Genomic DNA, 20,880 nt, shown 5'->3' with positions numbered 1-20,880 from the left:
TTCCTGATGAAGGGCTTTTGCCCGAAACGTCGATTTTACTGCTCCTCGGATGCTGCCTGAACTGCTGTGCTCTTCCAGCACCACTAATCCAGAATCTGGTTTCCAGCATCTGCAGTCATTGTTTTTACCTGGTGTCCAGGGTGTACTAACTAGATGGATAGAGAACTGGCTGGGCAGCAGGAGACAGAGTAGTGGAAGGGAGCTTCCCAAAATGAAGATCTATGACCAGTGGTGTTTCACAGGGATCTGTGCTGGGAGCACTGTTGTTTGTGATATACCTAAATGATTTGGAGGAAGGTGTAGATTGCCTCAATGGCAAGTTTGTCGATGATACTAAGATTGGTGGAGTAGCAGATACTAAAGGGGACTGTCAGAGAATATAGCAGAATGTGGATAGATTGGAGAGTTGGGCAGAGAAATGGCAGATGGAGATCAATGCAGGCAAATGCGAGATGATGTGTTTTGGAAGACCAGATTCAAGAGTGAACTATATGGTAAATGGAAAAGCCCTGGGGAAAATTGATGTATGGAGAGATCTGGATATTCAGATCCATTGTACTCTGAAGGTGGCAACATGGGTTGATAGAGTGGTCAAGAAGGCATACGGCATGCTTTCCTTCATTGGACGGAGAAATTGAGTATGAGTTGGCAGGTCATGTTACCGTTGTATAGGACTTTGGTTCGGCCACGTTTGGAATACTGCGTACAATTCTGGTCGCCACATGACTAAAAGGATGTGATGCTTTGAAGAGGGTGCAGAGGAGGTTCACCAGGATGTTACTTGGTACGGAGGGCACTAACTATGAGGAGAGGTTGAGTAGATTAGGATTATTTTCATTAGGAAGATGATGGTTGGGGGGGGGCACCTGATTGAGATCGACAAAATCATGAGAGGTATAAACTGGGATAAAGCTTCTTGCTATCCACCCTGAGTGGGGGGCTCAATTGCTTGGAGTCACATGTTCAAGGTGAGAGGGGAAAAGTTGCAGGGACATGTGCATGGAAAGCTGTTTCCGCAAAGGGTGATGGACACCTGGAACGTGTTGCCAACGGAGGTGTAGAGGCAGGCATGGTAGTTATTTAAGATGTGTCTGGACAGATACATGAATGGGCAGGGAACAGAGGGGTACAAATCCTTGGAAAATAGGTGACAGGTTTAGATAGAGGATCTGGATCAGTGCAGGCTTGGAGGGCCGAAGGGCCTGTTTCTATTCTCTCATTTTCTTTCTTCACACTGTATTGCTTTTTAAAGAACTTAACTTGTTACTTGTTCTTTAAAAACAATTGGGATATGTTCAAGGTTTGTTGCTTTTTTTGAATTACTCTGAAGCTTGAGAGCCAACAATCTCCTCCTGGCAATATTTATGGTTACACCTCAGTCAGTCAATGTTGATTTGCCAACTAGTCAGTGTTGTATTCTTTTGTATAAGTTGTTGTAGTTGTTTGAATTAAAAAAAAATGTATTTTGTTGAAAATATTATATTTTGGATATTACAAAATATAATACAAAACAAAATAATTCAAAACAGTACAAAGGAACCCACTAATTACATGAATAAATAATAACTAAATAACAAATCATGACAATAATAATAATACGACTCAACGAAACAGAGTATTAGCCCTCGACTATCGAGAGCATAAATTGGTTCATGTTTGTGTTTGTAATTCTTCCTCTTTGGATACCCGATTCATTAAACAGAATCATCATGGCTGTATAAAGGCCCTTATTAGTATGGCAGACAAAGTTATTTAAAATCTAGTATTCTTGTGTTTATCCTGGTGAGTGTAAAGATAAAAACCTTTGGTAACATGTTTGTCTCTTAAGCAATATTCAGATTTTCAGAATCTTGATTTAGGGATTCTTGAGCATGATTATGCATTTACATGCTATAGACAAATGGTTTATCAAAAAAGAATAAGAGATAGCAATCAGCACTTTCAATAATACAAACAAGGTGTAAAGTTTGACACATTTGTGCTATCAAATGATTTGTTTCCATTCTGTTTTTCTTGAATGCGGAGTTTTTAATGGTAAGATTACATGTTTGAGAGGAAGCTGTACCGTATGTGATTTCAGGCAAATGTTTTGTTTGGCACGCAAGTTACAATAACTGTATTTCAGTGACTTCACATACCACCACATATCTGCCTTTCAGTAAACACAAGCTCATCCAATACAGTATAACACCCCGTGGTGACCCTGTGTCTAGCTCTATTCCATCTGAGTTGATGTCTTTCTTGGAGTTTTCTCTTTATTTTTGCTTGAGGGTTTACAATATACTTATTGAAATGCAGCACCACATTTTAACACATGTTTCAGGAAATGATGAACTTTGAACAGGAGCAAGTACTTTTACTGAGGATGGTTCCAAGTAGTCTGTTGCATTGGCTCAAATATTTTGGCCAGAAGTAGTCTTGAAAGAAAGTGTTAACAGTACTCATTGGAGATGAACAGTGAAGCATTATGGATTTTTAATTTGGATTCAAGAGATTTGAGCTCTTTAATAGATTGCATCTTGTGTATAACTGTCTATTGTATGTGAAATACATTAAACCATTGTGAATGCAGCAGGCAGTGTTTGGGACAATAATATAACAGTACATTTCTGATCTTGGCAGAATGCTGCTTAGTATGAGAGACTGCATAGTAAATCAGTTTATTCTGCACAGTGAGGTGCTGGGGACAATACTAATGTTGTGTTGTGCATGCAGTAGTCAGTGTTAAAGTGGTTTAATGAGAATAGAGTTGATAAAATGTGGCACTGGAAAAAGCACCACAGGTCAGGCAGCATCCGAAGCGCAGGAGAGTTGATGTTTTGGGCAGGACCATTCATCAGGATTGGGAAGGAGGAAGGAGGCTTCGAAATAAATGGCTGGGGTGGTGGGGCTGGGGGAAATGTAGATGGGATGGCGATAGGTGGATGCAGGTAAGAGGTGTTTGATGGTTCAGTGAGAACAGTGGAGTGGATCGATGGGAAGGAAGATGGACAGGTAAGTCAGGTCAAGAGAATGGCGTAGAGTAAGGAGGTTGGATCTGGATTGGGGTTGAGGATGGGGAGATTTAGAAACAGGTGAATTCAATGTTGAGGCCGTGTAGTTGAACAGGAGAGTCAACCTTTTGGGCAGGACCCTTCATCAGGACTGGGGAGGGGGAAGGGGGCTGAGAAATAGATAAGATGGTGAGGCTGGGGGAAAGCAAGGTGAGATAGCGATAAGTCAGAGGGGCAGGAGAGGCAACGTTTTGGGCATGACCCTTCATCGTTGAACTCACCAATTTCCAAATCTCCCCACATCGTCCGAGATCCAACCTTCTGACTCGAGCACTGTGCTTTTGACCTGACTTGCCTGTCCAACTTCCTTACCACTTATCCATTCCATCCTTTTCACTGACCTATCACAATCACCTCTTACCTGCAACCACCTATCACTGTCCCACCTACCATTCCCCCAGACCCTTTTTCCCCTCCCCCTTTTTATTTCTCAGCCCCCTTTCCCTTCTTCAGTCCTGATGAAGGATCTTGTACAAAACATTGATTCATGCTCCTTGGATGCTGCCTGACCTGTCGTTCTTTTTCCAACGCCACATTTTATCCACTGACTCTCCAGCATCTGCAATCCTCACGATCTCCTCATAAGAATAGAGCCAACATCACAGTGGAGTGAAGATGGTATTGATTTGTATATTGTACAATAGCATTGTGCAGTCCAGGTTGTTTGTTCAAAAAATGAGTGAAATGAAATTAGGTTATTTTGCTGTCAAGGCAGAAAGATAGAAATCAAACAGTAATTGCATTTATGTAAGCCATCTCAAAAGTACAGCTCTGCTTTCACTAGTACTGGCGCTAATGCTCCATGAATGGAAACCCATTTCTCCCACACCTGTCTTTGAGCCACTCCTTCATCTTTAATAAAAGCAAAATATAGCAGATGCTGGAAATTTGATACAAACACAGAAAATGCTGGAGAAACTCAGCAGGTCTGGCAGCTTCTATGGAGAGAAAAGGAATCATATTGGATTCAAAATGTCAACTTTGTGTTTTCCCCCTACAGATGTTGCCAGACCTGCTGCGATTCTTCAGCATTTTCTGCATTTATCTGTCATCTTATTTACTCTATACCAATTGGCAATACACCAATAATTCGGAGATTATTACCTTTAAAATTCTCATTTTCAGTTTTGTCCCTAGCTTCATAATGTCTCAACAAAACCTCTTTTCTAGTTTGACTGGTGTTGGTATCCAACTGGACCACAATAACAGGATCCTGTCCTCCAACTTTATCTTTCTTTCTAAATCAGTACAGATGTCCTGAACCTTGGCACTGGACAGGCAATATGGCCATCTGGATTCTCGCACTCACCAACTGAGACTGTATACATTCTGTTTTTTGGATAGTTGATTATTACAATGAAGTTAGAACCTATCGTTAATTATGCCATAATAATTGAAAAGCTTAAAATTTTGTTTTGAAATTGCAATAGGTATAAAATGTTTCAAGTTGTTTGTTATTTCCTGTTTCATTTGAAACTGTGACTAGATTGCAGGCATTTCCACACTGGTTTAAAGAGCTGATTAAGTTGGTACTGTGTTAGAATGAGTGTAAACAGCCACCTAATTCTGATGAATTTTGAAGATGCAATCTTTTTTTTAAAAAAAAAATTGCCAAATATTGCTTGTCGACTCAATCTGTATTATCCAATATTTCATTATTGGCTCATTCTTTATTATCTAATATTATACTGCTAGTTCGTTCTATAACGTTAGCTTATTTTGTAGTATCATACATGAACTTGCTGACTCATTCTATATTATCCTATGCTACATTGTTGTTTCCATTCTGTATTATCTACTATTACCACTGTTGGCTCACTATGTATTTTCCAATATTACACTACTGACTTATTTTGTACTACTCAATATTCCATTGCTGGCTCATTCTGTATTGATCAATACTAATTTTCTCGTTTATTTTGTGTTGCTGGCTTATTCTGTATTATTGAACATGAACTTCTTGGCTTATTCTCTACTTTCCAATAGTACATGACTAGCTAATTCTGTATTCTCTATTAGTACATTGCTAGCTCATTCTGTACTTTCCAACATTGTATTGTTGACTCATTCTGTATTATCCAGTATTGCTGTGCTAGCAATTCTGTATTATTAAACATTAACTTGTACCTAATTTATATGATCCGACATTGTTTTGCAGGCTCATTCTGTATTATCCAATAATATATTGCTGACTAAGAGACCTAAGAGGCAACGTTTTCACTCAGGGTGGTTCGTGTATGGAATGAGCTGCCAGAGGAAGTGGTGGAGGCTAGTACAATTGCAACATTTAAAAGACACCTGGATGAGTATGTGAATAGGAAGGGTTTGGAGGGATATGGGCTTAGTGCTGGTAAGTGGGACGAGATTAGGTTGGGATATTTTTTCGGCATGGACGAATTGGACCGAAGGGTCTGTCTCTGTGCTGTACATCTCTATGACTCTAATATGTTTCTGGCTCATTCTGTATTATCCAACATTAAATTGTTCATTTATTTTGTATTATTTAGCATAACATTGCTGGCTCATACTACATTATCCAAATTATTTTGCTGGCTTATTCTCATTTTCCAACATAATATTGCTGACTTATTCCATATTTTGCTTGGTTTTTCTACCATACTTTGTAGCGCAAACATTTTGATTACCAGGCCTCCTCACTTTACGTTATGGTTATGTTTCTCAGAGCTGTGATTTTAAATGAAGTGACCTGAACAACAGCATGGATTCAGTTCCATTTGAATCAATGTTAAAGCCGGGGTTACTTTGCTGTGAGCATTTCCTGCCCATTGAAACCAATGCTTGAGTTGAAATACTGTACCCTTCATGCACAGCATTATGCATTTTTAGCTAAAATGATGTGCAAAAATGTCACTAATGTTAAACATGATGTGGAAAAGCTGGTGTTGGACTGGGCTGGTCAAAGTTAAAAATCACACAACAGCAGGTTATAGTCCAGCAAGTTTATTTGGAAACACGAGCTTTCGGAGCATTGCTCCTTCAGGTAGCTACCTGATGAAGGAGCAATGCTCCGAAAGTTAGTGTTTCCAAATAAACCTGTTGGACTCTAACCTGGTGTTGTGATTTTTAACAAATATTAAAGAAATAACATCATAATTGAAACAAAACGTTCTAACCTAAGTGGTGGCTCATTCTGTATTATCCAATACTATCAGAGCCCAACAGATCCTATAATAGCTGCAAATAACACACGAGACCCCTTTCAACAGTAAAAGTGACAAAGAAGTGTTAAGTGTGAAGAAAGTTGTACTTATTGAGTAAACTGTGCTGCTTTTATCTCATTTTCTGGGTGTGTTCTTTATTGCCTTGCTTCATACCCAATGTTCCTTAAAATGTGGGGCTGGGAAAACGAGGCTGCAGGTTTCCCAGTGATGGCTGCTGCACCCCTGCCCCTGGTCCACAATGGTCTAGGACCCCCAGGGGTCAGGTCCTTAAACTGTGAGATATTGTGTTATAGGTTGTCTTAACTCGCTAACCAGCTCACTCTATTCATTATTACCAGGTTCCTGTTCATTCATTCATAATCCTTTACTTACCTGTTATTTACTAAAACCGTGATTCTGCAGTATATTTTACTCTTGCAAGATAGACTAAAATTAAAGCAATACTTCCAAACCCATTACTGCTCCTTCACAACTTCAACCCTTTTCAGACTTATCTACATAAAAAGCTATGTCTGAATGAATATCAAAGACCACTAACCAAGTCAGAACAATACCAACCCTGCCATCCTGTCTCCATGACCTATCTAAAACTATGGAAAGATTATAACATTAATCAGCCGTCTCTCGGACATGAATAGATTACAGAACACCAAACATTTTCCCGAGTTAGTATGTACTTGTTAAATATCTTTTAACTGGGCCGTTATCCCTTTAAGAAACTAATTGCCAAAACAGTACTTATGTAATAGCGAGTTTTGAGAAGATTTGTATCTCCGGTTGAGGTTCTGGATATAAGTTTCCTTGCTGAGCTGGAAGGTTCGTTTCCAGACGTTTCGTCATCATACGAATTAACCTCTTCAGTGAGCCTCTGAATGAAGCACAGGTGGTGTAGCCCACATTCTATATATGTTTGGTTTTCCTTGAGTTGGTGATGTCATTTCCTGTGGTGATATCATTTCCCATTCTTTTTCTCAGGGAGTGGTAAATGGGATCCAAGTCAATTTGTTCATTGATAGTTTTGGTTGGAATGCCATGCTTCTAGGAATTCTCATGCATGTCTCTGTTTGGCTTGTCCAAGGATGGATGTGTTATGCCTTACCACCAACTTCACCTTCAACAACAAAACCTACACACAATCAAACAGAACACCCGTGGGATCTCCGATATCAGGGTTCTTAGCAGAGGCAGTAATGCAGAGACTTGACAAACAACTCTGCCAACCATCCAATCCAAACTTTGGGTCTGCTACGTGGATGACACCTTTGTCATCACTAAACAAAACAAATTTGAGGAAACCTTCAAGAGCATCAATCATACCCTTACTGGCATAAAATTCACTAAAGAGGAGGAAAGCAACAACAAACTGCCATTCCTCGATGTCGCAGTAGCCAATGGGGAACTTCAAACCAGTGTCTGCAGGAAAACGACACATACGGACCAAATATTGCAACATTGCAATCATCCCAACATCCACCGATTAAGCTGTTTTATAACATTATTTCAATGAGGCGACACAGAAGAACTATGCAGAGCAGAGGAAAATCACCTATACAGTGTATTCAAAAAGAACGGGTAGCCAATGAACACAGTCTGCCAATTTCTGAGGAACAAACCAAAACAAGCAGACAAAAAATGTTCAGAAACTCTAGTCACTCTCCCCTACATCAAAGACGTCTCTGAAATGACTGCCTGACTACTCAGACCCATTGGCATCGTGGTAGCCCACCAGCACATTAAAACAGCAGCTAATGAACTTGAACGACCCTGTACAGACAATAAGCAAAACTAATATCATCTACAAAATACCTTGCAAGGATTGTAACAAACACTACATTGGACAGATAGGCAGAAAACTAGTCACCAGGATACATGAATATCAACTAGCCACAAAAAGACATGAGCTGAAAATGTGTTGCTGGAAAAGCGCAGCAGGTCAGGCAGCATCCAAGGAGCAGGAGAATCAACATTTCGGGCATGAGCCTTGGATGCTCCTGCTCCTTGGATGCTGCCTGACCTGCTGCGCTTTTCCAGCAACACATTTTCAGCTCTGATCTCCAGCATCTGCAGTCCTCACTTTCTCCTACAAAAAGGCATGACCCAATCTCACTGATGAGGACGGACACCACTTTGACTGGGACAACACATCCATCCTAGAACAAGCCAAACAGAGACACTCGCGAGAATTCCTACAAGCATGGTATTCCAACTGAAACTTTAAACGCATTGACTTGGATCCCATTTCCCACCCCCTGAGAAAAAGAACAGGAAATGACATCTCCAACCCAAGGAAACCCAAACATTTAAATAGAAAGCAGGCTACACCACCAGTACTTCATTTGGAGGCTCTGAAGATGTTACTTAGTATGGTGATGAAACGTCTGGAAACGAACCTTCCAGTTTAGCGAGCAAACCTAGATCCAGTACTTATGTGAATTTGCATGAATGAATGAAACTCTCACTGGTAAATACTAAACAAATCTCACAATCCAGCTGTGGTAATCAGTTTAATAACCTCTATTCTTTTAGTAAACACAGGTACAATTTCTAATGAATTTAGAGTGTTTGGGTTAGTTTTTTTTATGATGTGGAGGTGCCAGTGTAGGACTGGGGTAGACAAAGTTTAAAAATCACACAACACCAGGATATAGTCCAACAGGTTTATTTGGAAGTACTAGCTTTCAGAGTGCTGCTTCTTCGTCAGGTAGCTACCTACCTGATGAATGAGCAGTGCTCTGAAAGCTAGTACTTCCAAATAAACCTGTTGGACTTTGTCCCGGTGTTGTGTGATTTTTAACTTAGTGAATGTTAGCAAAAAATGCTAACCTAAAAGACAAAAGGATGAATATCTCTTAATAATGCAAGCAGACTGGACAGACAGTCTTAACCCTATATGTAGCTTTGCTCGCTGAGCTGGAAGGTTCGTTTTCAGATATTTCGTCAACATATTAGGTAAAATAATCAGTGAGCCATTGGATAAAGCTCTGGTGGCATGGCCCACTTTCTATTTGTGTTTAGGTTTCCTTGGGTGGGTGATGTCATTTCCTGTGGTGATGTTATTTCCTGTTCTTTTTCTCAGGAGGTGGTAAATGGGATCCAAGTCGATGTGTTTGTTGATACAGGTCCGGTTAGAATGCCATGCTTGTAGGAATTCTCGTGCATATCTCTATTTGGCTTGTCCTGGGATGGATATGTTGTCACAGCTGAAGTGGTGTCCTTCCACATCTGTATGTAAAGGATACTAGTGAGAGTGGGTTATGTCTTTTTGTGGCTAATCGGTGTTCATGTATCCTGGTGGCTAGTTTTCTGCCAGTTTGTCCAGCATGGTGTTTGTTACACACCGGGAAGTCTCATCACCAGCCAATCTGCTCTATTATTTTTGGTTTCTATTGTGTATTTTTACTCTTCATGCATAGAAATGGGCATTTACCAACTTCATAAAAAGTTTTCAGCGTGAATTAAAATCTGCAGTTGAATATAACCTATCCATAGAGACAAGTATTGTAAATTATGAATGTTAAGAAATGCATCTGCTGTCAGCAGGTATCCAAATCTTTATAGGAGGTCATACAATTATTATCACAGAAAATATGACAGTCATGGATATGTTCTCCAAAGGCCAGTTGGCTGGACAGCAGGTTTGCAATGCAGAGTAATGCCAACAGAGTAGGTTGAATTCTGCACTGGCTGAGGTTACCATGAACGACTCTCCTTCTCAACTTCAGCTTAAACCACCGCTGGTCATCTCTCTCAAATGATATTGTAGTCCTTTGGTCTATTGGGCTATGGTGACTTTACCTTTACTTGTCCAAAATATCGGTACAAATTTCCATTTATTATCAACTTTTTAAAAGTTATCGTAAAACAGTGGCTATGAAATCCTATACCTTCAGCAACAGATGGATGTTTATAAATTTTTATGCTATCCAGCTGTCTTAAATGATTACGTTTGGGATTGGTTCATATCTAGCTATCTTGAGACAGTAGTGTGAAATAGTGATGGTAAATATCGAGATTAGGTTTAGCATATGTAACATAAACAGTAATTGTGATAGTATTTGAATTGTCTGCCTAATGCAAACACAGCTTCTGTTTACATGATTTGCCAGTCTTCTATTTGCACCAATGACTGATTCGTAAATTGCCTGTTTAATCCAACTGCTGAATCTGTACTGTTGACTTTTTGGGAATTTTTTTTTTTAAAGTATTGGTAGCCTATTGCAGTATGAATCCGTAAAAGTGATGGTTTGTGTTCTGATACTGTGATCTGATACTAAGACTGTCAAAAAATATTCACTGTATTTAGGTAAGTATTCCAAATTAACAGTTTCTTTTCTTTCTAGATTGCTGTTGAGAATCTACAAAGGTTTAGAGCAATAAATTTATAATGGCCACGTGTTTGAGACTTCCTGGTGGTCTGTTAGGTGAAGCATTAGTTGGATGGTAGACCTCTGGGCAGTTGGCTTAACAAAATCATAAACTTGTTTTTAAAGAACGTTAGTTACCAGAAATCTGTCTTTCTGGTCTCATGCTAAGCCACTTAGAACGAACGGTCACAGAATTGAATACTTTTCTATCCCGAATTCATTAATCTTAACTGAGATGCCATAGTTAACTTCTATGAGCTGGCAACGAAAACTAAGGATGGCTGAGATTTCCTGTAGGCGAAAGTGAGGACTGCAGATGTTGGAGATTAGACTTGAGATTGTGGTGCTGGAGAAACAGCAGGTCAGGCAGCATCTGAGGAGCAGGAGAATCGATGTTTTGGGCAAAAGCCCATGATCAAATTTTCTGTATTGACCCCTTTCAGTGATCAACAAAGAATTGCCATTGAGTACTGCATCTGTTGTCTGCCTGAGCCATGGAGTTGTATCTAAGTTAAATCTGTTTCCTGGTGATGGTGAAAAAAACCTTACCCTTTAATTTCTAAAAGTATCTACTTAGCGCTGTTACATATCTTTTAAAGTATGTACTGAATGTGTAGTGATTTAGTATATTTGACTGGGAAATGTAGGTTTGACTTTGTGCCTGCAACTGTTTTTCACAAAGTGATATTGTACTTTTGTCTTCTGCTTTTGTAGAAGGAAGGAAAGGGAGCACCCCACACCAGGGAGGGAATCTCATAGAGAGGTACACTTGGGAAGATAATTATCAAGATAATTCTTGCCTATCTTCTAGTGGCAAGCTTGGAGTGTCCTTGGGATTTACTTGATGTTAACCTTGATGCCCAAGTGCACTCTCAGTCATTACATGGGTAACATAGAAGATAGGAGCAAGAGGACGCCATTTGGCCCATCACGCCTGCTCCACCATTCATCATGATCATGGCTGATCCTCCAACTCAATAGCCTGAACCTGCTTTCTCTCCATAACCTACTCACCCTAAGTGCTATATTTCGCTGTCTATTGAATACATTCAATGTTTTGGCATCAACTACTTCCTGTGGTAATGAATTTCACAAGCTCACCACTCTTTGGTGAAGAATGTCTTCTCATTTCCGTCCTAAATGGTCTACCCTGAATCCTCAGACTGGGACTCCTGGTTCTGGACACACCCACCATCAGGAACATTCTCTCTGCATCTACCTGAACTAGTCCTGTTAGAATTTTATAAGTCTCTATGAGATTACCCCTCATTCATCTTAACTCCAGCAAAAACAATCCTAACCTAGTCAATCTCTCCTCCTGTGTCAGTGCTGCCATTCCTGGAATCAGCCTGGTAACCCTTCACTGCACTCCCTCGAGAGCAAGAACATCCTTCCTCAGAAAAGGAGACCAAAACTGCACACAATATTCGAAGTGTGGCCTCACCAAGGCCTTGTATAACTGTAACAACACATCCCACCTTAAATTCTTAGTTAGAAAAATATGACTCTTACTGCTGATTGTGGGATGTTTTAAAGATATTCTGTAAAACGTATTTCTGTTGCGTTATAGAAAAACTTTGAACTTTGGGGTGCTGACTGTTGGTGGTACACATTGCACTTTCCAGTACATAATTTAGGATATACTTAGTCCTCATAATCTGCTAAATTGCTGCCCATAGATATGCATACTCATTAGCTCAGTCTCAGGCTCCATTTTTTTCACTGACTTGCCCAGTCTGGTCTTGTAGACCATTGCAGTACATTGAAGAGTTACACGGTATCCTTTTTTTTGGTTATCTGCAGGGAATCTGTGTCCCTATCCCCTTTGGATAACAAGGATTTGGTGCAGTTAAATCACCTCTTTGTTTCTGCCCCTTTTTTTGGTATTAATTATGCTTTGTCAGGGATTTGAAGAAACTGAATCAACCATTAGTAAAATAAAAACTTTACAAACCTAATAATCTTGTGCTTGGAATTAATTTGTCCTCATTTATACTGATCTGAGGTCAGAGCTCATCAAAAGGGGGGTCATGACTTCTGAGCTCTGACCAAGTAATAATACCTCCACGGCTGTCTTTTCACTCCAGCAGTTCTCCATTTTCAAGACTTGAATTGGGGTCACAGAGGGAGAAAGTCTAGGAAGCACTGACCTATAGCTAATGTTGCATTACTTCTTTTCCCCTCCCCCTCCAAGTGTGTTCTGCAGCAAATATATTTTTTCTATATTATTATGTGCTTTGTGACTGAATTCATTTGTTTGGGACAAGCATAAAACTGTTAAATTTCCTGAAGTAAAAGACGGTGAACTACGTAGCAAATATACAACAGAATGTTGCTGCTCAGATTGACTGTGAACAATAACATGAATATTTTAGACTATTTTAGTTATTAGAAATTTGGGGAATTATTTCAAAGTTTTGCGTTTGAGGTTTTAATTGTGATTATTCAGCTTTTGTTAGATTATTAAGATTTGAAGAATCAAGAACAGTGCTGCCATTTTCTGAATTTTTTCAAAAGCAGGCTGGCCTGATTCACCAAAATATGAGATTATATATTCTTCCATACGTTCTTTAATGCTACCCATATTTAAAATTTTGCTTTGATATTACATGCTCAAAATAACAACATTTTCACTTTGAAAGGTTGAAAAATGCAATTAAGTAAAATAATTATGTGTTGAGTGCATTAGTGCCAATTCCTAAGGGGTTAATTGCACCCTCTTTTCAGAATCTTGACTTAATAAGCACCAAATGGGTGTCTGGATGATCCAATTGAGTTTTATCCTTGTGGCATTATTAGAGGAGAAGCTGTGAGCTCCACATTTTCATCAGTTTTGCTGTGTTTCCATCTTGAAGACTTCGTTTTATGGTTTGAATGGCTTGATTTTACAGTCATTGATGAATGAACAGTGCTAGCCATTCATTACAGTTATACATAATTTTCTATAGATTTTACATTATTATAGAGAAATACTGAAACAAAACTGCAGGAAGACAGTGGTGAACTTGAAGAAGAAGGATGTACTTTGCAAATGAATGACGTGAGAGATTACATTTTGTAGGAAAAGTAAAAGAGGTGAATTATTATTTAGAAAAATAAGAATCTGGGAAAGAGGTGTAAAAATGGTAATGCATAGCTTAACAAAAATAGGTTTTATTTCAAGAGGAATAAAATTGAAAAGCAGAGAAGTTATGTGATACTTGTATCTAATCTTGGTTAGCCCATTCTTGAAATAGTATGTGCAGTTTTCTTACCACATGCGAAAGAGGATATAGAGGAGCAAACAAGATTTATAGAGATAGAAAGTAACTAACGATCAGAAAAGATGAAAAGTTTGCCTCTGCTTAGTCTGGAAGACAGAAATTAGAAGGGCAGAAGGAGAGACAGCCTGTTTCCACACAGTTTACTGTTAAAATTGTTTTTAAAATTGTTTTTTATAGACTAGATGGAGGCAATATGTCCATTTGAGCAGAAGAGGAAAGCAAGAAACCATCAATTAAAGACTACTACCAAGAAATTTAACAGGGGATTCAGAAGAAACTTGTTTAACAGAGTGCAATGAGAATGTGGAACTTAAACTATGTAGAGAATAGTTAGGGCAAATAGTATAGATCAGGCTTGACCAGCTTTTTCATGTGACGGGCCTCATTTCAATTTGTTTCTCCCTCGGGATGAAGGACAAGTTTCTGAAAGATAAGGTTGGCGCACACAACTCATATCTCTCACTACCTTTCTGCCATTTGTATGCACATGGCTTTTCTCTCCCTCCCTCCTTCCCTCCTACCCAGTAGCCCCTCTTCTCTCTTTCTTGCACCCCCTCTTGATCTCTCCCTCTCACACACATTCCCTTCCTCATTCTCCCTCACTCTATCATTTCTTCACCCTTACTCCCTCACTCTCTCTCAACCCCTAACATATGCACTCCCTCATACTCTCAGCTCCCAACCCCACAGTCGAGGCTCCCTGCTCTGCCATATTCATTGCAGTCCTTCATAGGAATGGCAAGTGCACAGGAATGAAAGTGCCTTCATTCACTCCCCAACATACAGCCGCCTCTGCATTCACTTCCTGACTGCTGCCTCTTTCCCATGTACTAGTTCTCTAGCTTAAGGCCTTTATTCCCTCTGCCCACCACATGGCAGACATTCCATCCTCTCATCCCCTAATCTGCAATAGATTTGTCAGTTTCCTCTGTCATAAAACTGGTCCATTTTTTTCCTATTCTTAAGGATACTGTGTCCTTGATTTTTTTCTGAAGGGTCATAAAACTCTCCTGGTTCCAATTAGATTGGTTTGGTACAGAGATTAAGGGGTGTTGAGAGGCCTTTTTGTTTTTATGTAAACCGATGAGACTTCTGGCCAAAGTGGTCATGTTTTAGAAGTGACCTGTATAGTGGAAGAGGCGCGGCCAGCTCTCTAGCTGAGCAGTTCAGTCCAGAACTAGTTGGGAGTTTAACAGTAAACTGTGTGGAAACAGGCTGTCTCTCCTTCTGCCCTTCTAATTTCAACCTGTGAGCATTTGTTCCATTTTTTACTGGATTTTAAAGGGAGTTTGCTTATTGGGACTGTTGTGTATATTCGGAACAGCATAATTAGGTCTAGTTTGGATCGACTGAGTTCTGTAGGGGTTCTTTATTCTGTTCTTTGTGTTTTATCGTATAATTTTGTGAATAAATTTTTGTCTTTTAAAACCTGGTAATTAACTTTGCTAACTTACTCCAGGTAATTTTCACTGTACACTTACCGAAACAAATTGCAAAGTTATGGTCTGGGCTGCTTGCTTAAGAATGTTTTGAGTGGTCTGGCTTAGTCCATATCGCCTTGGTGTGCAACCTTAGGCTGAACAGAACTACCCAGCATATGCATCGATCAAATGTCACTTCAAGGTCATTGCTGTTCCTCATTTGCAGTGAATAGGTTCCTACTAAGCTCATCAGCAGCAAACATGGGAAGAAGCATCTGACTGGAGAAGTATGTCATGAAAACATTTTCTAGTTCTTACTGTACTATATTTGGAATCCTGGTGGTTGGACAGCCAGGATCCTTTGGTAGGCCTCCTATTGGGGCCTGGTGTACATGCATTTATAAGCCTGGTACAGGTGCATTTAATGGAAAGGTAGACAAGCATGTAAAGGAGAAGATGGTAGAGGGACAATACTGATGGATTTAGCAGAGGAAAGGTGAGATGAAGGTCAACTGGAACATAAACATAGGCCATTCACCCAACCAGTTGATTTCTGTTTCTGCAATGTATGCTCTGTGCTATGTTAAACAAAACACTCTTTTCAGAGATTCAGGATCTGGGTGAATGTGGTAAGCAACTATATATTCTCGCATCAGTTACCTGTAGATTGAAAAATTCTTCCAAGCACATCAGCGTTTAAACAGGATATCTGAGGTAGAGCAGTTAATTGAAAGCAAAATCGTGTACTGACAGTGAAAGACTGAATTTCAAAGGCAGAACTACAAGAGAGAATTGAGACTAAGATGAAGAAAAAAGTAACATTTCACTTACAATTCTTTGGTCGTTTGGTAGCACAGAACTTGAGTATTGCTAGAAAGTTACACATTTTGTTGAAACTTTTTATCTCTTGCTCCGGAGATTCCAATGTAAAGGAGAACAACGTGTTTGCAATGTTTCAGAGGAGAGTGCTGATTGGTTGGCAAGTGGATGCTGGTTGAGGTGTTGCCATGGAAATTGCACCAGTTAGATAACAGCCATCTACACTAGGTTTGATAGGTTGAACAGTCTTTTCTAATTTCACAGTTTATGTGCTGTTGCCACTAACGGTTGTTTCATGCTGTTAAATAAAATGAATCATATTCCTATTACAGGAAAATGCAGGGCAAGTTGCAAATGTCAGAATACTTCTACTTGCATTCAAATTATACACATAAGGAATTTGCTCTCTAAAGGATAACACTAAGATGTTTTTGAAGGCAGGTAAATACCAAGCCATGAATCCTTAGAGACTTTGTTGTAAAGGCAGATTCTGGTTGGAAAAGTCAGATGCAGAAGGTAATTCTAAGTACGAGCTATTTACTTTGCCATAATTTTACACTCTAAAGGATATCATGACTTTTTCAACCAGAATCTGCCTTTACAAAATTTATTGTAAAGGTCCATGACTATACATTAACCTATACATTGGTATACAGCTGCCTTTAAATACAGTTCAATGATAACCTTTAGAAGTGCAATGAATTGTGAACACATTGCAGTAAGAAATTGTAAAAGATACTTCATTTTAAGCAGGATAGTGGAAATATCCTCTAGCCATAAAGCATTTTAACACCCGCTGGAATTGATCAAGTATGCATCAAAACCTTTAAGTTAACAAGAAATGAGGCATGAGCTATTTGAATTCAGGTAAGGAGAAAGGGGATTCTGAATTTGTACATGTGCATTGTAAAAGTGAAATTGATTTAGAAAGGCTTTTCAACAACAGTGTGGAGGTTCTTTTGTAGGTGGTGCAAAATGTAGATGAGTGCAGAATTATGGCAAAGTAAATAACTCTTAATCAAAGTGTCTCATCTACACTGTCAAACCCAAATGTATTATGATGTGTACTTGTCGCCAGTAGGTAGATTATTATTTACCATCTGTTTCTTCTGCGATCTGGCTCCATCCTTGATTGTAGTGGGGCTGGGAACATATGCACATATGAATTTTGCCGCATGACTGCTTTAAAGATGTCTTTTAAAGTACATGCTCGGTGCAGAAATATGAGCACTGCTGATTTTTAACATGTTTTCTCAGTTGTATTTTAGAACTACAATTATTTGCCTGATCTTAGAGAAAATATTACTGCGTTTTTGCGTTTATAATTCTGAAACTAAGTCTTGTGATGCTTGTTTGGGAGTATATTAGCTTTTCTTTGGCAATTAAGATAAAACAAAACTGTCACTTTCATGTCCCGAAGTGCTTTTTCACTCCAGATTAGGTTTGCTGTAAATCCTCTTAACTTGGTTTTACTTGCACATAGCCTCATTCTCCCTCCTGCAGGCAGCGATGGCCACTGATACTGGCAACACTTTCAATGCATCCATTCCCATGTAAACACAGGTGATGAATGGCAGCAGACCATTTGATCATGGAGAGTGTTACACTCCTGCCTTATCTATCCTCTCCTGATGGCATATTTGCACGTTCCAGAAGGATCCACAGGATAGCAGTCATGGGAAGTTGATTTTTGATCTTCACTGACACCAATCTTAGCGGTTCACTGAGATCAGATAATTTGGCACAGACTTGCAGTTTTACCTGGGAACTTCGGAATTGTGAGCAACAGTAATAAAAATTAGACTGTGCAGAGTGACTAAACTGGCTTATGGAATGTGTATTGAAAGAGGGAGGTTGTGAAGCAAATTGTTATTTATCAAGAAGCTAAAGAGTAGGAAAACTGTAATAGGGAATACTGTATATTGTAAGTTATTTAGCGATGTCAGAATTTAATGATTTCTGTTTCAAATGATAACCAGTACTTAATTCTGAAATATTCTCTATTACAGGCTTTCAAAGAAATGCTGTATACAGCCCAAGACCAAGCACCATCTTTAGAAGGTAACGTGGTTTCATGTTGTCCTCTTATTGCAGCTACTGACTACATACAAAATCTGATCCATCTAAATAGCAGCATATGGAGTAGTTCACGGGCATACCAGTGGCATCGCACATCAAAATAAGAGTGAAAATAAACTAGAGAGAATTTTTTTTTTTGGAAGGGGAAGCCGAGTGCCTTAACATTTTCTCATTTACTTATGGGCTGTGGGTGGTCCTGGCTGGGCCAGCGTTTATTGCTCACCCCTATTTGAGAAGTTGACGGTGAGCTGTCTTTTTGAGTCAACATTTATCTTAAAGCAAAACTTGGCTGATCCTTTACAATTCAAAGTTGTTTATTTTTCAGTGAAAAAATAATTCTGACTAATATTTCTATACTGCTACCATTATGGCATAATTAGTCCACACAGTATGAAGGAATTGAATTGAATGCGTATATCTGAAGTGAATAAAAATTGGCTAAAGCAAAGAATCATGAATCACTGTGCTAGTAGTGGGGCATAGGAGTGATCAATAATGAGGCAAGTGCTGCTTATAGTGTATGAATATGGAGGCACTAACCAGGCTGTCATAAGTTCAAGGTGATACCATATTGCAGTTTTAAGCTGAGGTTTTTAGAGCATGGCCAGTTTTGGAGAAGCAAGAAGAAGGGGTTCAGGTAAAAAAAAGATGAAAAGCAAATGCAGAAAAATCTTGAGAAATTGAGAATTGACTGATTCGTAATTAATGGAAATGACAATTAATGACACTAACATGGGACCAGCAGTGAAAATACTGGGTTTTTAGTTAGGATTCAGTGGCAGAGGACGGCTGTTTCAGATGGTTGGAGATTAAAAAAAAAGTTTATCCTGTTCTGACCAACACTACTAAAATTGACTATCCAGTCTTTATTGTTGGGACCCTGTTCTTTACAAATGGGCTGTGCATTTCCTATTTTACAGCAGTGACTATAGTTGACAAGTATTTGATGGATTGTGATGTGTCTTGGCTGCTGAGGTCATGATGTGCAATATAAATGCAAGTTTTCTCTCTGTCTGACACTTAAAGTTTTGTAGCTAGCATGCAGAGGTTAAGGTATAAAGTTATTTAACTCTTCTAAACTAAAGCTGAATTTATAGTAATAAATAAACAAAGTTAGTATCTCCAAATGTTGCTGTTTTTACAGCGACCCAGTGACAAAATTATGGAACAACTGTCCTTGTTTGTTGCCTGCTGTGCTGCACCTAGTTTTGGTGGTTCCATTCAAACTCAGTTATCCTTGAACAAAGCTTCAAACTTCTGATTCTATCAAGACATACCTACCTTCATCCATTAAATTGCTCATCTGGGCTGCCTCATTTGATATGTTGTTGAAATGCTTATTCATGCATTTATTTCCTTGGTATGGACTATTCTAGCCTCATTCTTCACTGTCCATTAACTTGTACTAATCCAAAACTTTGCCCAGATTCTAACTTGCATTAAGTCCCATTCACCAATCATATCAGTCATTGATGACTTACAGTGGCTTTAGTCCAGCAAATTTTAAAATTCTCATTCCTGTGTTCAGATCTGACCTTGTTCCCTCCTATCTCTGTAATGCACTTCGGCCCTTCAAATCTTCAGAACCTTACCTTTCTCTCAATCTAGCCTGTTGGACATTCCTCGCTTATTTTGCTCCAATATTGGGACCATTATTCAGTTTTCTTCAGTCCCTTCATTCTTAAATCCCTCCAAAATCTCTTTGCCTCTCAACCTCTCTTTTCTTTATTAAGATTCTACTTAAAAGCTACCTGTGAACAAACTATTGGTCACCAGATTTAATATCACCTTCTTTGATTCTAGTATTAATTTTATGTCCGACTGTGGACTCTCAAAGTGCATTGGGATATTTGCTCATTTGAAGGTGATGTTTAAAAACTAATTGTGGTATGTTCTATGTTTCCAGTATTTTATAAGCAGGTCACTGCTTTGTATTAATTTTTCTGTTTGGGATTTGGGATTCTGGACAAGTTGGATATTTTTGTCAGTGTTCATAGAGTCATAGAGATGTACAGCATGGAAACAGATCCTTCGGTCCAACCCGTCCATGCCGACCAGATATCCCAACCCAAACTAGTCCCACCTGCCAGCACACGGCCCATATCCCTCCAAACCCTTCCTATTCATATACCCATCCAAATGCCTCTTAAATGTTGCAATTGTACCAGCCTCCACCACATCCTCTGACAGCTCATTCCATACACCTACCACCCTCTGCGTGAAAACGTTGCCTCTTAGGTCTCTCTTATATCTTTCCCCTCTCACCCTAAACCTATGCCCTCTGGTTCTGGACTCCCCGACCCCAGGGCAAAGACTTTATCTATTTATCCTATCCATGCCCCTTATAATTTAGTAAACCTCTATAAGGTCACCCCTCAGCCTCCGACGCTCCAGGGAAAACAGCCCCAACTTGTTCAGCCTCTCCCTGGAGCTCAGACCGTCCAACCCTGGCAAAAGCCTTGTAAATCTTTTCTGAACCCTTTCAAGTTTCATAACATCTTTCCGATAGGAAGGAGACCAGAATTGCACGCAGTATTCCAACAGTGGCCTAACCAAAGTCCTATACAGCCGCAACATGACCTCCCAACTCCTGTACTCAATACTCTGACCAATAAAGGAAAGCATACCAGACGCCTTCTTCACTATCCTATCTACCTCCGACTCCACTTTCAAGGAGCTATGAACCTGCACTCCAAGGT

General features: G+C 39.4%; 1 protein-coding gene across 1 annotated transcript in view; it reads left to right on the top strand.

Annotated features, from left to right (window-relative positions):
- Nucleotides 1-20,880, top strand: part of LOC122554626 (xenotropic and polytropic retrovirus receptor 1 homolog) — a 301,561-nt gene that overhangs the window by 11,887 nt on the left and 268,794 nt on the right. The window contains exon 2 of the mRNA XM_043699948.1: nucleotides 18,112-18,163. Within this exon, the coding sequence (XP_043555883.1) occupies nucleotides 18,112-18,163 (52 nt within the window). The remainder of the gene's footprint in view (nucleotides 1-18,111; nucleotides 18,164-20,880) is intronic.

Source organism: Chiloscyllium plagiosum, chromosome 11 (assembly GCF_004010195.1).
Source record: "Chiloscyllium plagiosum isolate BGI_BamShark_2017 chromosome 11, ASM401019v2, whole genome shotgun sequence".
Lineage (NCBI taxonomy): Eukaryota > Metazoa > Chordata > Chondrichthyes > Orectolobiformes > Hemiscylliidae > Chiloscyllium > Chiloscyllium plagiosum.
This window is presented reverse-complemented; position numbering and strand designations above follow the sequence as displayed.